The 15822-nt window shown below is 43.7% G+C and overlaps 1 protein-coding gene across 9 annotated transcripts in view; it reads left to right on the top strand.

Annotated features, from left to right (window-relative positions):
• The window catches only part of LOC118319803 (glutamate receptor 3), a 77628-nt gene that overhangs the window by 41969 nt on the left and 19837 nt on the right, over positions 1 to 15822 (top strand). For all 9 annotated transcript variants that reach the window (XR_007031471.1, XM_047334533.1, XM_047334532.1 and 6 more), the window contains 6 exons: positions 8009 to 8062; positions 8916 to 9077; positions 9899 to 10066; positions 10438 to 10542; positions 12579 to 12683; positions 14524 to 14730. Coding sequence is in view for 8 of the 9 variants with exons in the window: in XM_047334533.1 (XP_047190489.1) it covers positions 8009 to 8062; positions 8916 to 9077; positions 9899 to 10066; positions 10438 to 10542; positions 12579 to 12683; positions 14524 to 14730 (801 nt within the window). In the remaining variant the exon portion in view is untranslated. The remainder of the gene's footprint in view (positions 1 to 8008; positions 8063 to 8915; positions 9078 to 9898; positions 10067 to 10437; positions 10543 to 12578; positions 12684 to 14523; positions 14731 to 15822) is intronic.

Genomic DNA, 15822 nt, shown 5'->3' with positions numbered 1-15822 from the left:
GCGTCCTCAATGCATCTTGGATGCAATCACAACTGAATTCACGAGACAGATGTTTAATACCAGGTCTGAACAGAACAAGGATTTGTCTCATGAATTGGAAGTGGCTCTTTAATTCCGGGAATCATCCAGAGTATGATTCATTTGCGTATTTTATAATATAGAGGATGGCGTCAATAAAAATGTTAGTATCCTTTGCACTAATGCTTGTTTTGTACGGTAAGTCGGCGGAGCTCAGTTAGGTTGCTAAGTTTGAGGCCGGGCATGTTTGAAAATCAGCGCGCGCTGAAGCTGCCCGAGACCCTCAGGTTGAGAGGTCTGAGCGCGAGCAGCCATTTGGAGAAACCACTGATGATGCATTCATTTTAATCCTCCTCGAACACCCCCCCACAACAAAAAAAAACCCTGTTCCCCTATCACTTCCACAGCCTGAGGAGGAAATGAAAGGTCCATCAGTCCTTGTAGTAGGGGAAACACAATTACCATGAATAGATGAGTGGCTATTATGCCGTGCCTCTCCTCTGTTGGCCTGCCCCACACCTCTCCGCTCGCTGCTGCCTGCTTATAAGGCAATCAGCTCCCGAATTGGATTCTGCTCGTTAACATTCATTTAGATATTGGCTTCTCTCTGCCTCACAATATCCCCTCAACGACTGTTAGTTTCACTTTTTTTTTTGCTTTTTGCTTCTTTATGAATCTAATTTGATCCCAGTGTCATAGTTTAGAGCACAATTGCTTTCAGGATTAATTTGCTGTGTCTAATTTAATTCTTGTGCTGCAAATTTCCTTCCCTTTACAATTCAGGGACACATAGTCTTTGTGCTAAGAATGTGCATCAGCTGTTATTACAAATCACATGTGCATGTTCATGGTTGTATCTTTAATTGCTTGACCCCCCTGCAAAGTATAATAAGGATGCAGGGCAGTGATCTGTCTGATGTTCTCCTGTTTCTGTGTTTGTTCCCATCAATGAATCATTTCTTTTTGTTTCCAGAGGAAAGAAACTACCCCCACCTTATATGTTTCCTTTCTAATCTTTTTTTTACCGCAGAAGGGGAATAAAGCTTTTTCCGTTGCTTACATTCAAAGCAGCAGTTTGGCCCCTTGTTCTAATGACAACCTCAGCCAGGGAGTTTTTTGTTGTTGGAGCAAATTGAAATAATCAGGCCAGCTCTGCCAATATGGATGAGTCACAGGCATTCAGAGAAGCTGTTGGACCTCACTCTGCAGCTGCCCCCTATTGGGCCATACCATTATACTCTCAAACAGGGATGGACTGTCCCCCATGGCTATCACACTAAAAATGGCACCCAGTGCCATCAATGTGGAAACCCGCCACTTCTACCTGCTGTTGCAGTTTCTATTAACCAATGATAGTAAGCAGATACATGTTGGGTAATTGATGAATTATTTAGTTTGTGAAACTTTAAATACCTCATGTGTTTTGAGTCCAATGTGACATATTCCGATGTTTTGTCTTGTGCAGCGTCTGTCAACAACAAGACAATTCAAAGTGCTGAGATTGAAAAGCAGCAACAACAAAAAAAAAAGCTGAGAGCAGGACATTTTTTTCAACATTTTTTCTCAAAAAATTAAATAAACATTTCAATGGTTGCTGATTAATTTTAAGTTGAACGACTAACTGATTGATGGAAATAATGTATGAGCTGTAATCCCAGTCCTCACGGTGGGCGAAGGACTGGATGTTCCTCATCTTCAGTCGTAAGCGCGCTCAACTGAATGTCACTTTTATTAGCTTCATTTATCACTTGACATGATGTAGAAAAACCGTGAGACAGGTATTTGCATACCGCTGCATCAGGCGCAGATTTGTTTGCTCGTAAGAGCAGAGTGAGTCTCCCAACAAATTTGTTTTGGGATGCTGAGGAGAATACTACACCCGGGCCATTATCATTTTATGCTGTAACAACCACTCAGGATTTATCCCCCATAGGACTTTTCCATCAATACACTGCACTGCAGATAAATTAACCCAATGGCAATCCTTCCCTTACGACAAAAATGGGAGAGCCTCTGCCAGCTCTGCTCTCTGATTATATCCAACAAATGTGTTTAACCGGACCATCCTGGTTTATGATAGTCCATGCTGAGAGAAATGTGTGCAGTATGTATATGTGCCTCTATGCTTCGTCCTGGTCCTCTTCCCTCCCGGGATTCCGGTGCAGGAGTCTGCTCTGAGGCAACAACCTGCTCATCACTAGTGTAAAGAGAGTTAGGGAAAAATAAAAAATTAGAAAAAGAACACCGTCTGGGACAGGCCCAGGGCATGCAAGCTGTTCAAAGACAGGCAGGCAATGAGCGCATATTCATGCAAAAAAAACAATAAGGAGTGAAAAGGGATTCACAGAAAGAGGAAAAATATGAGTTGTGCATCTGTGGATTTGTTTGGACAAGAGTCTGCCTGCTGTAGAGGCATTAAGGGTGGCCATATCGCTTCACCACGCAGAGCCGGAGATCCTCCATTTCCTTCTCTCTGATCTTCAAAGCAGACAATTTGCAATTGGTTGTTTTATAGAATGTGAAATCTTTGTGTTATATCAAATTCAAGAAACAGCAGAACAGAAACACGATCATGGGAGATAAGAGGTCTTGCGAGTGGGAGAGAATGGACGACAGATTGCTGGCATCTGTTGGAAAAATGGCAGCCTCACTCAGTGTTGTGGATGACACAGAGGAAAAAAAAGAGGGCAGTATCGTCGCTCTGTAAACCAGGGGACATATTGCAAACATATCGGCAAACAAATTAGAAACACAAATGTGATCGTGCTATTGAAACTTTCTCTTTTGCCAAAGTTGTGACCCAAAAAAAACCCTCACAGGCATTTAAAGCCTCTCGGTTACTATGACAGTGTTTTTTCCAGGGACACTTCTTGGCACCACTCTCAGTTTGTTCTATTTGCTCAATGGAAAGATGTTCAAAGCACTCGAACCAACCTGAGCTGTTCAGGGCCATTATTAACTGTGATTATTGAATTGAATGGGATTAAAGTGTTATCATCGAAAACCAATGGTACCTGAACGCGAGGCTGAGACAAAACAAGAGAGAAGCTGTAGTTGAAACTGTATCGAGAAGACAGTCTTATAATAAAACAGACTAAAGTTCAGGCAAACTTTTATTATCAATCAAGCAAAATTACCCTGGTTGTGTTCGGTGAAAACAAAGTAGGACATCTAAGCGTTGCAAAGTTTTGGCACAAACACGAGGATGTCTTGGCTGCGGTGTCGGCGATTCCTTCCTCCCGAGGTGTCACATGTCTCAAATTGTTCTCCTATCTCAGAGCAATATCATAATCAACTGAATATGAGTCAGGTTTTTCTGAAATGTTCTGCGTTTTGGTGGGAGGCCAGCGTTCTCTTCAGAGACATGGGCCTTTACGGCTGTTGCCAAGAAAATCATCTCAGCCACGGCCTCCACTGGCAGTTAATTAGAGAGTGCTGCACAAAGAGCCCCACGGCCACGAGCAGAGACGGAGCCTGAAGAGGAAAGTCCTTCTGTATCAAAGAGGTCGAATTCACCTCCATGCTTCAATCCTCAAGTGGAGCCCCTCACTGCGACCGATCGACTCGTGATGACACTTCGTCATGAAATGATATGTAGCAGTTAATACAGCTTGTTATTAACATTCTCAGTGATTTATATGTTTGCCCCACCGCAACAATGACCTCCTTCAAACATAAAATACCCTTGGCCCCCATAAAAACAGGGGGTAGGATCTGTGCTAGCTGCGTGTTGTATGAACGATCAGATAAACAGAGAGAAATGCACCTGTATTGTTTTTACATTTAAAATGTTAGCAGCTGGCTAACAGCTAAGATGAGCTGACAGCAGAGAACTAGCTGTGAGTTACTGCTGCTACTGATGGTGGCTTTAAACCTGGAATCTGGAACAATGTGTCTGGCCTTTCTTTATTTAAATTACCCTACTGTTATATGTGAATAGTTTTTCTACATACAGATGAATTTTTCAAGTTCATTGAAGACTATTTCACTCTCAGTTGTGATGAAAATGTTTGCCCACTTTGTTAATTGCCTTTTATATACAATTGTACTCAATTTGATTTGATTGGTCTACTGTGAAATCTATCTTCATACCAGTTTAATGTTCATTTTTAGCACTCAACAAGCAAGCAAGTTTTTACAGTATTTTTTATTCTCCCCGCCTTGGAAAGAGTATTTGAAGAGATTATGTGGTTCTTTCCAGGAGATTCCTAATTGCTAAAATACTGGTACACATTATATAGTGCTAAGTGATTCATTGACTAATGGAATAGTCAGCCACTTGACTAAACCGAACTTGGTTGCATGGAGTATCGGTTACACAAAAATAATGTACCTGAATGTGTCAACTCGGACTTTGGATATATTATAGACTTAACAATCAATAAATCAGTCACAAACCACAGTTAACCAATTATTCAGTGATGACAGATTTGTTACACGTAGCCCTAACGCCAACAGTACACCGCAGGTTTGTGCACTTTAGACGGAGTTTCATAGTTCAAGAGGAGACGAAAAACGATTGCATTATTATTTGCTCTTTTATATGCCCCGGTAAATGGTATGATATTTATAAACTCTGTGGAAGCCGTCATTTTCAGTCTGCCTCTCCCTGTGCTGTGGCAAACTCCACAGTAGAAAGGTCAAACTTGGAGGAAAACAGTCCGGTGTTTATTGAATATGTGTAGCTGTAGTTTTTTCTTGTCTGGTGAGGGCAAAGCACTCCGAGTCCGGATGAGGGTGAAGTCAAGGTCATCCTGGTTGTCTCTTCCCATCAGTATTTTTGAAGAAAAAACCCAAAACCCTCCAGTCTGCAAAACACAAGCTTTCCTTTAGCAGCAGAACAAAAGGGCGGCGGATCGATGTGCAATGGCTATGAAAAAGAGCTATCGCATTATTGATAGGGTAGACACGCTTAACACATTTCTTTTCTTTTCCAGTGTCACTGTGACACAGAGTAATTGGTTATCCATACAGTGCTCACTTATTGCAACATATCCCCATTCCTGTTTTCCCATTCAAGTGAATGGGACAGCGGTCTCAGTTTTTGCACCCCACTGTATTTTTAGTTTTTTAAATATTGTACAATTTTCTTCAAAATTAAAATCTGAAAACCCTCATCTACAAAATGATTCAGATACTGAATTCAGTTCTACCTAGAAGCCCCATTGGCAAAAATTACACCTCCTTTGTCTCGTGTCGTAGCTGTATGCTTCATGGATCTCTTGTCAGGCAATGAGCGATATCTGATGTTCACCAAACATGGTGCTTGGAGTTCTGCTGGAAAAGTTCGTTTTTTGTCTCATCAAACCAGATAATAATTTCCTCGTGCTCTTTGAGCCCTTAAATAACATTAGGAAAAGTCCTTGCTGTTGAGATTGGCTCCCCGTCCACCAGGTTCTCCCATAGGACTTGTGAAGCTCTGTTACAGTGACCGCTGTGGTTGTTGGTCTGAGGCCCTTCTTGCCCAAGAGAGGTATATGTCCCTCAATCTGGGCTGTGAAGAAAACCAAGTGAGCTGTTTTACCCCTGTCTCCAGTCTTTAAGCTATATGCTAAGATAATCACATCCAATGTAGATGTGAGGTCATGTTTTCATTTTATCTGGAAAAGTAAGCAGGTGAATTTCCCAAAACTAGCCCCTTAGTCTGTAACCTAACAGCACTTTGAGCTGCTGCTTATCACAAATAAGCCAGAATTTATTTCTGAATGCTATTGTTTCTGGTAGTTGCGTGTTATTGCTAAATAAGAATTGATTTAAAAGGAAGTACAAGAGAATCATATCCCATCAATTCTAATAAAAACAATATATAGTTATCACCGTCTGCACTACCTGAGGACTTTACCGACAGGGCACAATGAAATCTGTCCGTCTCAGCTGGGGTCGGGTTTTTTGCCGTCTACCTAATTAAAGAGGTTGAGGGGAGAGGTTGGTGTGCGCTGGCCGGAGGTTCTGCGCGCCTCGGTGTCATCACCGTCTCGCTGTGCACCATCCCAAGGTTGCTGCCTGTAGCCTTTGCCAGGACGGCTGTGAGCTGAGAGCTGAGAGCTGTGGGCTGCGGGGTGGGGGTGTCCTCTGCCCAGCTCCAGGGCAGGTGTGAGGAGGAGGGCTTGAAGCCAGAGTCAAGGTTAGCACACGGTGAAGGAGTGCGGAGCTGTGGGCTTTGTCCGAGAAAACGCAGCAGGGCTCAAAAGTCAGACTCGTGGACAGTAGTCATGATCTGCCTCGCTCTGCGTTTTCTCTTCAAAACAGATTGGAGGAATCAATGAATAAATACATATATAAATTGTTTTGTGATTATTGTGAAATAATTGTGATTTGTTTTCTGTATGTTTTTAGTTGTGGTGTCTAATGTGGAGGCCTTGTGTCCTGTACCAGAAAATGCATGCGTTTGTTTTGTTGTTTTATCCTTGTGAAGCATTTTGTAATCTCTGGTTTTAATAAGTGCTGCATAAATAACACTTTATTGCTATTATTATCATTAGAAATGCTGCAGACACTTCTCTTCCTTGAACTTTGTGTCACTTGCTCATTAGATGCAGATTGATGGATTCTAAAAGCCAACTCCTGCTATTTCTGCATCCTAATCAGCTCATTTCCTCTTTGTTTGTTTTTGTTTTTTTTGTTTTCTTCTCACTTTAGTGGTTTGTTCCTTCTGCCCGACATCCTGCAGTGTTGGAAGTTTAAAGCCGTAATGACGGGGAAGCTGTCAGAGCACGCTGACCCACCCAAGCAGCTTGATAGCATGAGTGAGAGGCTTTGTGTGTTTGTGCTCCCCGGAGTGTTCTTTTTGAAAAACAGCACCAGCTTCCGTGGACAACCCTCAGACGTCCACTAATGGGAGAGAAGTTGGTGATGGGAGGAGGATGAGTGGTTTACTTAATTTGTATGGGTACTAAGTCCAAGCAAGGACAATTGTTTTATTGCTGTGAGTTACTGTACATGAGTTTACTCAGGTCAGTTAAAGTTCAGCATAGCTATAAAGAATACTGTCATTGTAGTCGAAATGAAACCGAAAACGTCCTTCTCGACTTGTTTTTTTTGTTTTATCGCAGCCTGAGATGTGAAGATACACGTTTGCTTTTCATCACTCTCTCCTGCTCAGCGCGAAATGTCGTAAACGATCCGCAGTAACAAATATCCGACGTCCCCGGCCTAACACGCACACACAAACAGATGATAAACTGACAGTTTGTTTTTCTGACAGAGCCAGAGCCAGGACATGTGCAAACATGCTGATTTTGCTGTAAACTCGTGTGGCTGTGTTTGTAGAAGGCAGATGAAAACCGAAACACGGCTCACAAGTTTCTGCATGGCCGCCACTCAGAGGTCCATCCGCAACAGACGCAGAAAAACAGACGTCACGAGGCCCAGTGCAATAAAAAACAATGTCCAGCAAGCAATGCGCATAAAAAAGAGAGTTTTAGAGTTTCACTATTGAATTCATCTGCAGGACCAGAAAAAAGGAAGAAGAAAATCTAGACTAAAAGGCAACATATGGTGAGTACCACAGTGATGGAATGGCTTAGAACACCGCTTACTATTTTCAGACGGGCTGCGTGGGATGAAACATGCTGTTATGCTCCAAAGGTGTGATATTTTCAAAGCAGAGTGACATCTACAATCTTACTGTTTCACTGTAAATTCCTTTGAAACATTTTTTTTTTTTGGCCTTATCTCTACCTTCTGTCCAGCAGTTGCTAAGGACTCACATCCCCGCACCGTGAACGACTTCAAAGTGAGCAGAGTATTTAAGGAGGCTCCTTGTTCCCAATTCTCTGTCATGATCAGCTCCTCCTTAATGAACACTTCCCTCAACCTGCTCCCTCGCTCTTGTTATTCCACAGATGACTTTGCACCGTTTCCAACTCAGGGGGGCATCCGGTGCGTTTGCCGGACGTTGCCACGTTTCGTCGTCGCCACTTATACGAGCCGCGGCTCATAGCTCTCATCTCATGGGTGGTTTACTGTATCGATGTTTTCTCTCCCGCAGGTTGTGACCCTGGGGAAGAACAGCCGTGGTTACCACTACATTCTGGCCAATCTTGTGAGTAATAACCCGGACGCTCTCCTGGGAGGCAGTGGAACCCGCTTTTTCCTGCAAGTGATGTGGCTTAGTCTCAGCCATGGGCACAAATATGCATTCACAATAAGTGGATTATAGGAATGTCTATGGAATTTCAAAAGCTTATTAGTTGTTTTGTTTTGTACATATATGATCGTTGCTCGTGCCTTAGCAATCAGAATCTGGCAATCAGTCAACATTGTCTATTTGCTGCTCTCACACACACACACACACACACACACACACTGTTTTTCTCTATCTCTCTGGGCAGGACAATGTTCATTTAGCCTTGATATTAGCATGAAAGTTTTAAAGTGGAGGCGTGCTGGTTCAATGGTGTTGCAAGATGGGATTACGCAGCAGTCAGACAAGTGTCCTTGGACATCATGACACAATCCTGCACTAAAAAAAACAGCAATTTGACCCTTAAAGGAAAAAACTCCATGTCATGGCTGTTGGGTGAAGAAGTCAATTTAAACGCAGCCGGAGAAGCAAAGTTTAGAAATTTATTAGAAACATTTTTTTTTCCCTATGGCAAAGCTTAGTGAATGCTTGCTGGTTCAATTGAAATATGTTGGCCTCTACATTATCTGACACAGACTCTAAAGTATCTGACTGCAGGTTGTTTATCTGTAAAGTAATTCTGGTTATGCCACATAGTGTATACAGAAACATTTGCCTCACTATAACGGCAAGCACATGTTCCTTTTTCTCATAGAGTACAGAGTTCATAATAAAATGCACCGTGCACTCTGCCAGAATAGCTGCTAATATTTTGTGGTTACAACAAGGAACATCAGTTGTCTGCTTCCCTTTCCCCCGTGTCTCGACTCAGGGGTTTTCTAATGTGAGCTTGGACAAGGTCTTTGCCGGCGGAGCCAACATTTCGGGGTTTCAGATCGTCAACCCTGAGAACCCGATTGTGCAGCAGTTCATGCAGCGCTGGGAGCGGCTGGATGAAAGAGAATTCCCAGAAGCCAGAAACTCTCCTCTGAAGGTACTTTGATTGCGAGGCCTTTGGTTGCACATGCAGAATGCACCGATCGTTCCCTCTGAAGTGCTTCTCTATCTGTTCCTCACCTCCTCTGTTTGCCTTTGTCATTCTGTCATTCCTCCCACCCCTCTCTTCCTCCTCTTTGCTTTGCATCCTTCCCAGCGATCGATATATTGATAGGCAGTGCAAGGCAAGGTTATATCGCAGCTTCAATTTACATCTAATTAAACAATGATCGAGAAAGAAATGGATTTTGAATGGCATTTAATTAGATTTTGTCATGGTGCGGTGGGCAACAAACAAGTGGCTCAGCCCTCGTGGTGAAAAGGTCAGGCGAAGTTGGAGGGGAAGTGCGTGGGAGATAAAATCACACATTAATGCTCTAGTCTCTCACTAACTCTGCAGTTAAAGTTTTGAAAGAAGTCCTGACCACCAGACATGTCCTGGCTTTTAAAATCAGATCAGTCCAATCAAACTATTTTTATCATAAGCAGGACATCAGAGCAATTAGCTGTCCACCCACGCTGATCTGACCTGGTGCCACAAAGATGCATCGGCTGAAAGCAACACAGAAGTTTTTCTGCCGATACAAACTGCAAACATTTAATTTGACTATATGTCCTATTTATATGAAAGCTCTATCCACAAGCTCTATGGTTAACATAGAGCACAGAACAGTTAAATGATAAATCATATTACATAGTTACAATGCTAAGTTATATACAAACCTGGAAACATTTTACTACTAAAACAGCAATTCTATCTTCTGCCTCTCACCACGTGACCCCGTCTCACTGTGTTCTGCTGTTTTTTGTTTTGAACAGTACACTTCAGCACTGACCCATGATGCCATCCTGGTGATAGCAGAGGCATTTAGGTACCTGCGGCGCCAACGTGTGGATGTCTCCCGCCGGGGTAGCGCTGGAGACTGTCTAGCCAATCCCGCTGTACCTTGGAGCCAAGGCATCGACATCGAGAGGGCTCTCAAAACGGTAGGGGGGGAAAGAGAAAGAGAGGGAGACAGAGAGTAGCACGCTGATAACCAAAGAAAAGGCCAGAAGAAGTGAAGCAGAGATAGCAAGTGAGAGTGTGATAAAGATGGAAATTGACAGAGAGAAGGGAAGAGAGCGCCGAGCTGTTCTCCTCCCCCTGCCTCCAGATATCTCTGCTCAGAGCTCACTCAAATCCAGGCCCTCATTACCATAAAACTACATCTTTTATTAAAGCGTATCCAGTTCATCATTTGATTAACAGACTGTGCACACTCCAGTAGCTCCGTGGACACAAGCACCTTAATAACAGCTATATATGCAAAGTGATGGCTATTACACATCCCCCTGTGTCTTTCTGCCCCTCACGGCAGGTCCAAGTGCAGGGTATGACTGGGAACATCCAGTTTGACAACTACGGCCGCAGGACCAACTACACCATAGATGTTTATGAGATGAAAACAGGTGGGCCAAGGAAGGTAAGATGGAGCGGTGACCTCTGTCGACTCTCATCCATCAACTGTGAAAGATTTGATCAAAGAAAATCCTGGTCTATGTCAAAACACAGCTCACAGCTGGCACACACCGATGTTTTGTTCAGTACTTGTCAAAATGGTGGAATCTGGCCAACGTGTAATTTCAAATGATTCATCTGAACTAAAGAACAAAACTCAAAGGATGGTGGCCACATGTGTAGGTACGCCAAAACCACACTGTGAGGCCAGTTTAAACTGTTTGAAAGGAAACGTGCGATTGTGTGAAAGTATAAAACATTTTCAAATAAGACTCTAAATCCATTCATCACAACTGAGCGCTTTTTCAGTCACGTTGGACAAGCAGGGCTGAGATGACAGTGCAGAGTAAAACCCGCTGCCTCTCTCTACGTCTGTTAGGTAAAGCAGCACTGATGAGCTTTGCCAAGACTTAAAAGCCCCACAAATCACACGCAGCCTGCGATCGGATCGCTAAATCTGTCCCATCAAAAGAATGATATAAGACTTTTTCTATGCCGTGGGACAGTGCAGATATGATATTTGGTCCACTACTGACAGTAATTACCATCCAAATAACCAATTACTGCAAAGGGGTTCCAAGAATTCCTCTGGCTCCTCTTCAAAATGCTAATTCCCAGCGGTACGTTCACGTTATAACCAGTACCAAATGATGATCTCTGGTTTTATTTCCTAAAACTCGCCGGGTTTTTCGAAGAGACAGCTGTGAATCTCACATTAGCTGGGTAAGTGTGGAGCTCAGTCTGATATGACGTGATCAGGGCCAGGCGTCCGAAGCCGATGCTTCAATTAGCATCACGCGGCCCTTACGGCCATCCGCACACAGCCAACCAGGGGAGGAGAGGGATGGAGCATTTGGGAGAAAGGAGGTCAGGGGGAGAGAGTGAGGAAGAGAGGGAAGATGAGACAAGCCGGGCAGCAGTTTGTCAGGACCTGGAGCCCCCAGTCACCCCAGTGACAGTTAGAGGATGAAGGATCTTAGCTGTGACTGTCACCAGTGATGTATGGGCTGATCTCTGTCCCAGCTGCTCAGAGCGAGATCAGGACTTTGCCTCTGGAGCGTCGCTGCGTGACACAGCTTCCCACGGTGTCGTTCCCACAAGCGGCACATTTCAAATATCACTGTCGGTCAAGGGCCGAGAATAAACATTTGGACCTTCCTCCAGTCTGGCAAGTCCACTAACGACATCCATATCTGTAACCACAGTTTGGAGATGTCCTTTGAGCAGTCTGCTGCTTTCTAGCGCCCCCACTCGGTGTTTCAGATCTCTGCTCTGTCGTACACCTGTCTGGCCCAAACATTTAAAGATCTGAGGCAAAAAAAAAGAAAAAAGAAAATGCAGACCAGATGTGAAGGGGAAATCTGAGCCAGCAACAGTTAAACTATTGGCATCCGCATATGCAACACGTTTCATCATGAGCCAGAACAGCTATTATTTCAGATGGGCAAACAAACACTTGACATTGGTTTGACTTAAGCATCTGTACAGCAGAGTACAGAGTAGCTGCGATTGCAGGACTGTGCAGGAGAAACTGTAGAGCCACTGGGATATAGTGCTAAATTATTAAACATGTATGCAGTAACATAGGCCTGAATATCAATTATTTAGCATAAAACCTGGGAAGCTGAAGGTGGGAGGGATTGAGGTTGTCTGCCGTATGCTCATGCAGCTCGGTTCCTGCGTGTTTGGCAATTTGAACTGGTGTAGATCATAAAAAAAATGTTTTCATAGTATCTTTGATCGTGGCCCTAATTATGTGATGAATGTAGAAAAATAGAAACTCTTTCATTATTCCACCCTTGGATTGGTGGGCATCTTCTGCCGTTTTGGTGTTCCACTTATTTGCTGAAACATCGGTCGAACTTCAGGGCAGAAAGGAAGCCTGCATCACGGGAGGTCTTAGATGTGTACCTGTGATATGATCATCTCAGTGGAACGGTGTCGTCATCAGTGTCACCAGTGGGTCGGAATGCACCACTAACCACTGTTTTCTTTTTGCAGATTGGATACTGGAACGAGTACACGCGATTTGTAAATATTATGGACCCGCAGGTCTCCAACGACTCCTCAGTGGAAAACCGAACCATTGTGGTCACTACTATTATGGTACACTTTCCATGCAGTTTTAAATGTTTCACGTATTCTGCCACTCAAGGTCATGGTGTTGATTCCAATGAGTGATACATTCTGTCCTGGGCGGGTAGAACCACATCTTTTTTGTGTTGCTTTCCATCCACTCACTACACGTTGAAACAGTCGATCCAAAAACAGGGGGGAGTGTTTCAACTGTATCCGTGTGGGTGTCAAAGCATTTTGATTTCCCATACTTCAGTGGCCTGTCGTAGCAGTGACATCACAATAATGGTATACTGTACATGATAATGGTTGACTCCATCAATTACAAAACGCATACAAACGCATACGTAAGTAGACCTGTCTGTCTCCTCATCAAGTAAATGTTCAATGACACTTGGGATAGACTGGCCGAAGAATGACTAGACGGTGATACTGCAATGGTTTTACAAGCTGGGCAAAGCAAAATAACAGCATTGGAGTAGGGATAGGCAGGCGTTATATTGTCCCTTGTTATCGCCTCTCCAATCTATTTTTTATTGCCCCTCCATGTGTTCTGTGTTGAAGTATAACTTCCAGTCAGTGCTTCGCATTTTCCCAGACCGAAAAACAACACAGAAACAAATATTGTAGATGTTTTTACTTTAAAATGTATGCACTCAACTAATTGTTTCAGGCTGATTGGATAGCTTCCACTGCAAATTTACTGAGTGCATAAGGGCGTTATAATTACCTGATGCAATACCTCACTCTCTGCGAGCAAGACTTTTCAAAATGATGCAGAAAAATGTTTCGAATTACCACAAGGATCTCTGGCATTTATCCCACAGTTACATTCCATTTGTATTCCCAGGCATAAGAGAGTAAGAGGAAACGTTTAATGCCTCTAGATGAATAATCCAGTCAGGAGGTAAACATGTGCTAACTCAAGGGAAACACGAGTGAGGGGATACGTTCAGCACAGAACAAACAAACCATTGCGCCCCTACTTGCACTCTAATTGTGTGTGGCTGTAATGACAATGCCTGCTCTCCTGAGCAGTCCTATTGTTTGATAATGATGATGTGCTCAGTAAGAGAAAAGATGAGCTGCACCAGCGTTTTATGAAAAGGAGAGGAGAGCCAGCACGCTCATGCTCTCCCAGTGTAATCATTTTATTTATGGAGTTTTGGGTTCTTTTTGCATTTTCCTCGATAGCAATTAACAGCTCATTTGGGGTTTTTAATTTATTTTTTATTATTTTATTATTTTTTTTGGAATGAAACAGCCTTTAACTGCACACTGGTGCAATGTGCTTGAATATGTTGAGATACTCTGGGCACTCTCTGATCCCTCTCCTGTCACTGGCATTTACTTTGAAACCCATTCCCATTCCCATCCCCACCCGCCTCTGAGCTGACCCACACCTCGCCTACCAATGCCTCCCAGCCCCACTAAAACTCATTCTGGCCTTCTGTGTTCACCTACAGAGATGAAAAATATTTGCCCCCCCCTCCCTCTAACCTCCCTTTATTGTGCCACAGAGTTGCGCCCTTGGGCTCAAAATGGGTTGGGTGCATTGGGCTTGGTGTCTGCTGGCTGCCACGGCTTATTGAAAGCAGGGTGACGACACCATCACGCTGCTGCTATAAGTGCATATTTGTGCATTCGCAGGGCATCATCTCTGTGTGCATGACTGCATGGATGTGGTTATAGCAGCTTATAATGTTGAATCTCTGTGTGTGTGCGTGCGCGTGTGTGGGTGCGTGCGTGCGTGCGTGCGTGTGTGTGTGTGCGCATGGGCACATCTGAGCGCATGTATGCATATTTCTGTATAACTGAATGTGTGCTAGGGCATGGGAGTGAATAAAACAGCGTGTGTTTGAATCAACAGGAAGCTCCTTATGTGATGTACAAGAAAAATTATATGCATCTGGAGGGGAATGACAGATATGAAGGCTACTGCGTCGATTTAGCATCTGAGATTGCCAAACATGTTGGAATTAAGTACAAACTGTCTATAGTAATGGATGGGAAGTACGGAGCCCGAGACCCCGAGACCAAGACGTGGAACGGGATGGTGGGTGAACTGGTCTATGGGGTGAGTACTGGGAGCCTTGATTTCACTGATTACATGACAGTTTGCAAGGAACTTCAACATGAGAGGAGATCTCATTTTTCTGTCTCATGGTTATCACCAACCCATTGTGAACTCATCAGCTCTTGCCCAGTTCACAGTCTAAGGCTGTCTCAGGAAGCTCAGCTGTGAGTGAACGCAGCCTCAAGCATTGGGGGAGTTGGTGATCATCTTGAGATGGAGAAAATGAAATCATTTCTCAGTGCTGTTCATTGCAATTAATCCTCCTTGCTTAGCCTAGAACGCTCTGTCTCTCTCTCCTACAGTCGAAACGGAGGTAGGTACATGAGAACAATGAGTCCATATGGCAAACACACTGTAATCACTTTGATGAATGAAAGATTGTGTGCCTTTGAAGTGATTGTGTAATTATGTTCAATGTTTGATGTGTGTGATGAATATGCCACATTGTAAATTCACAGCTGAGAAAATCTGCCTTAGAATCAACAGCTAAATGGTGGTTTGCGGTTTTGAAAAAACAAGATCCATATGTGTTTTGCTCCATAAAGGTTGAACCTCTCACATTAGCGGAGGGTCATGCCGTGTTTTACATCTGACAGAGCTCTCGGGCTCTCGCAACACCTCGAGCGGTGCAAAATTACCCCACCCCCACCCGTTCCTCGCCTTTCTGCGAGGCCACAATGGTTGAACAGGGGCCAAATACAAAATGCATGAGGGTTAGGCATCCTCATCTGTTCAATTTCCCAACTATCAGCCTGAGAGATTGCCTGGTTTGATGTGCTATCGCCACCAAATTATCTTTCAAATGGGAAAAGTCCACTCCCCGCAGATGGAAGGTGAGAAAAATATCCCAATCATGTCACTGTCAAGTCTTTCCCGGCCTGTAATTTTACAGCAGGTGGGTCGGGACTAATAGTTTTGTACATTTTGACCTTTTGACCAGTAAATTAATTTGATTTTAGTTGTCTTTTAAAGGTTAGGCCCGAGGCTGCTCTTTATTGCTTTGTTTCCCTCTGCATTGATTGAGTGCTGCTTACGCCTGCACAAGGATTAAATGGTTATAGCCCTTCGCAGTGTTGTGTTGACAGCACAAAG

This window comes from Scophthalmus maximus, chromosome 9 (genome assembly GCF_022379125.1).
Source record: "Scophthalmus maximus strain ysfricsl-2021 chromosome 9, ASM2237912v1, whole genome shotgun sequence".
In the NCBI taxonomy this organism is placed as follows: Eukaryota; Metazoa; Chordata; class Actinopteri; order Pleuronectiformes; family Scophthalmidae; genus Scophthalmus; species Scophthalmus maximus.
Note: the sequence above shows the minus strand (reverse complement) of the source record. Positions and strands in the feature narration are given on the sequence as shown.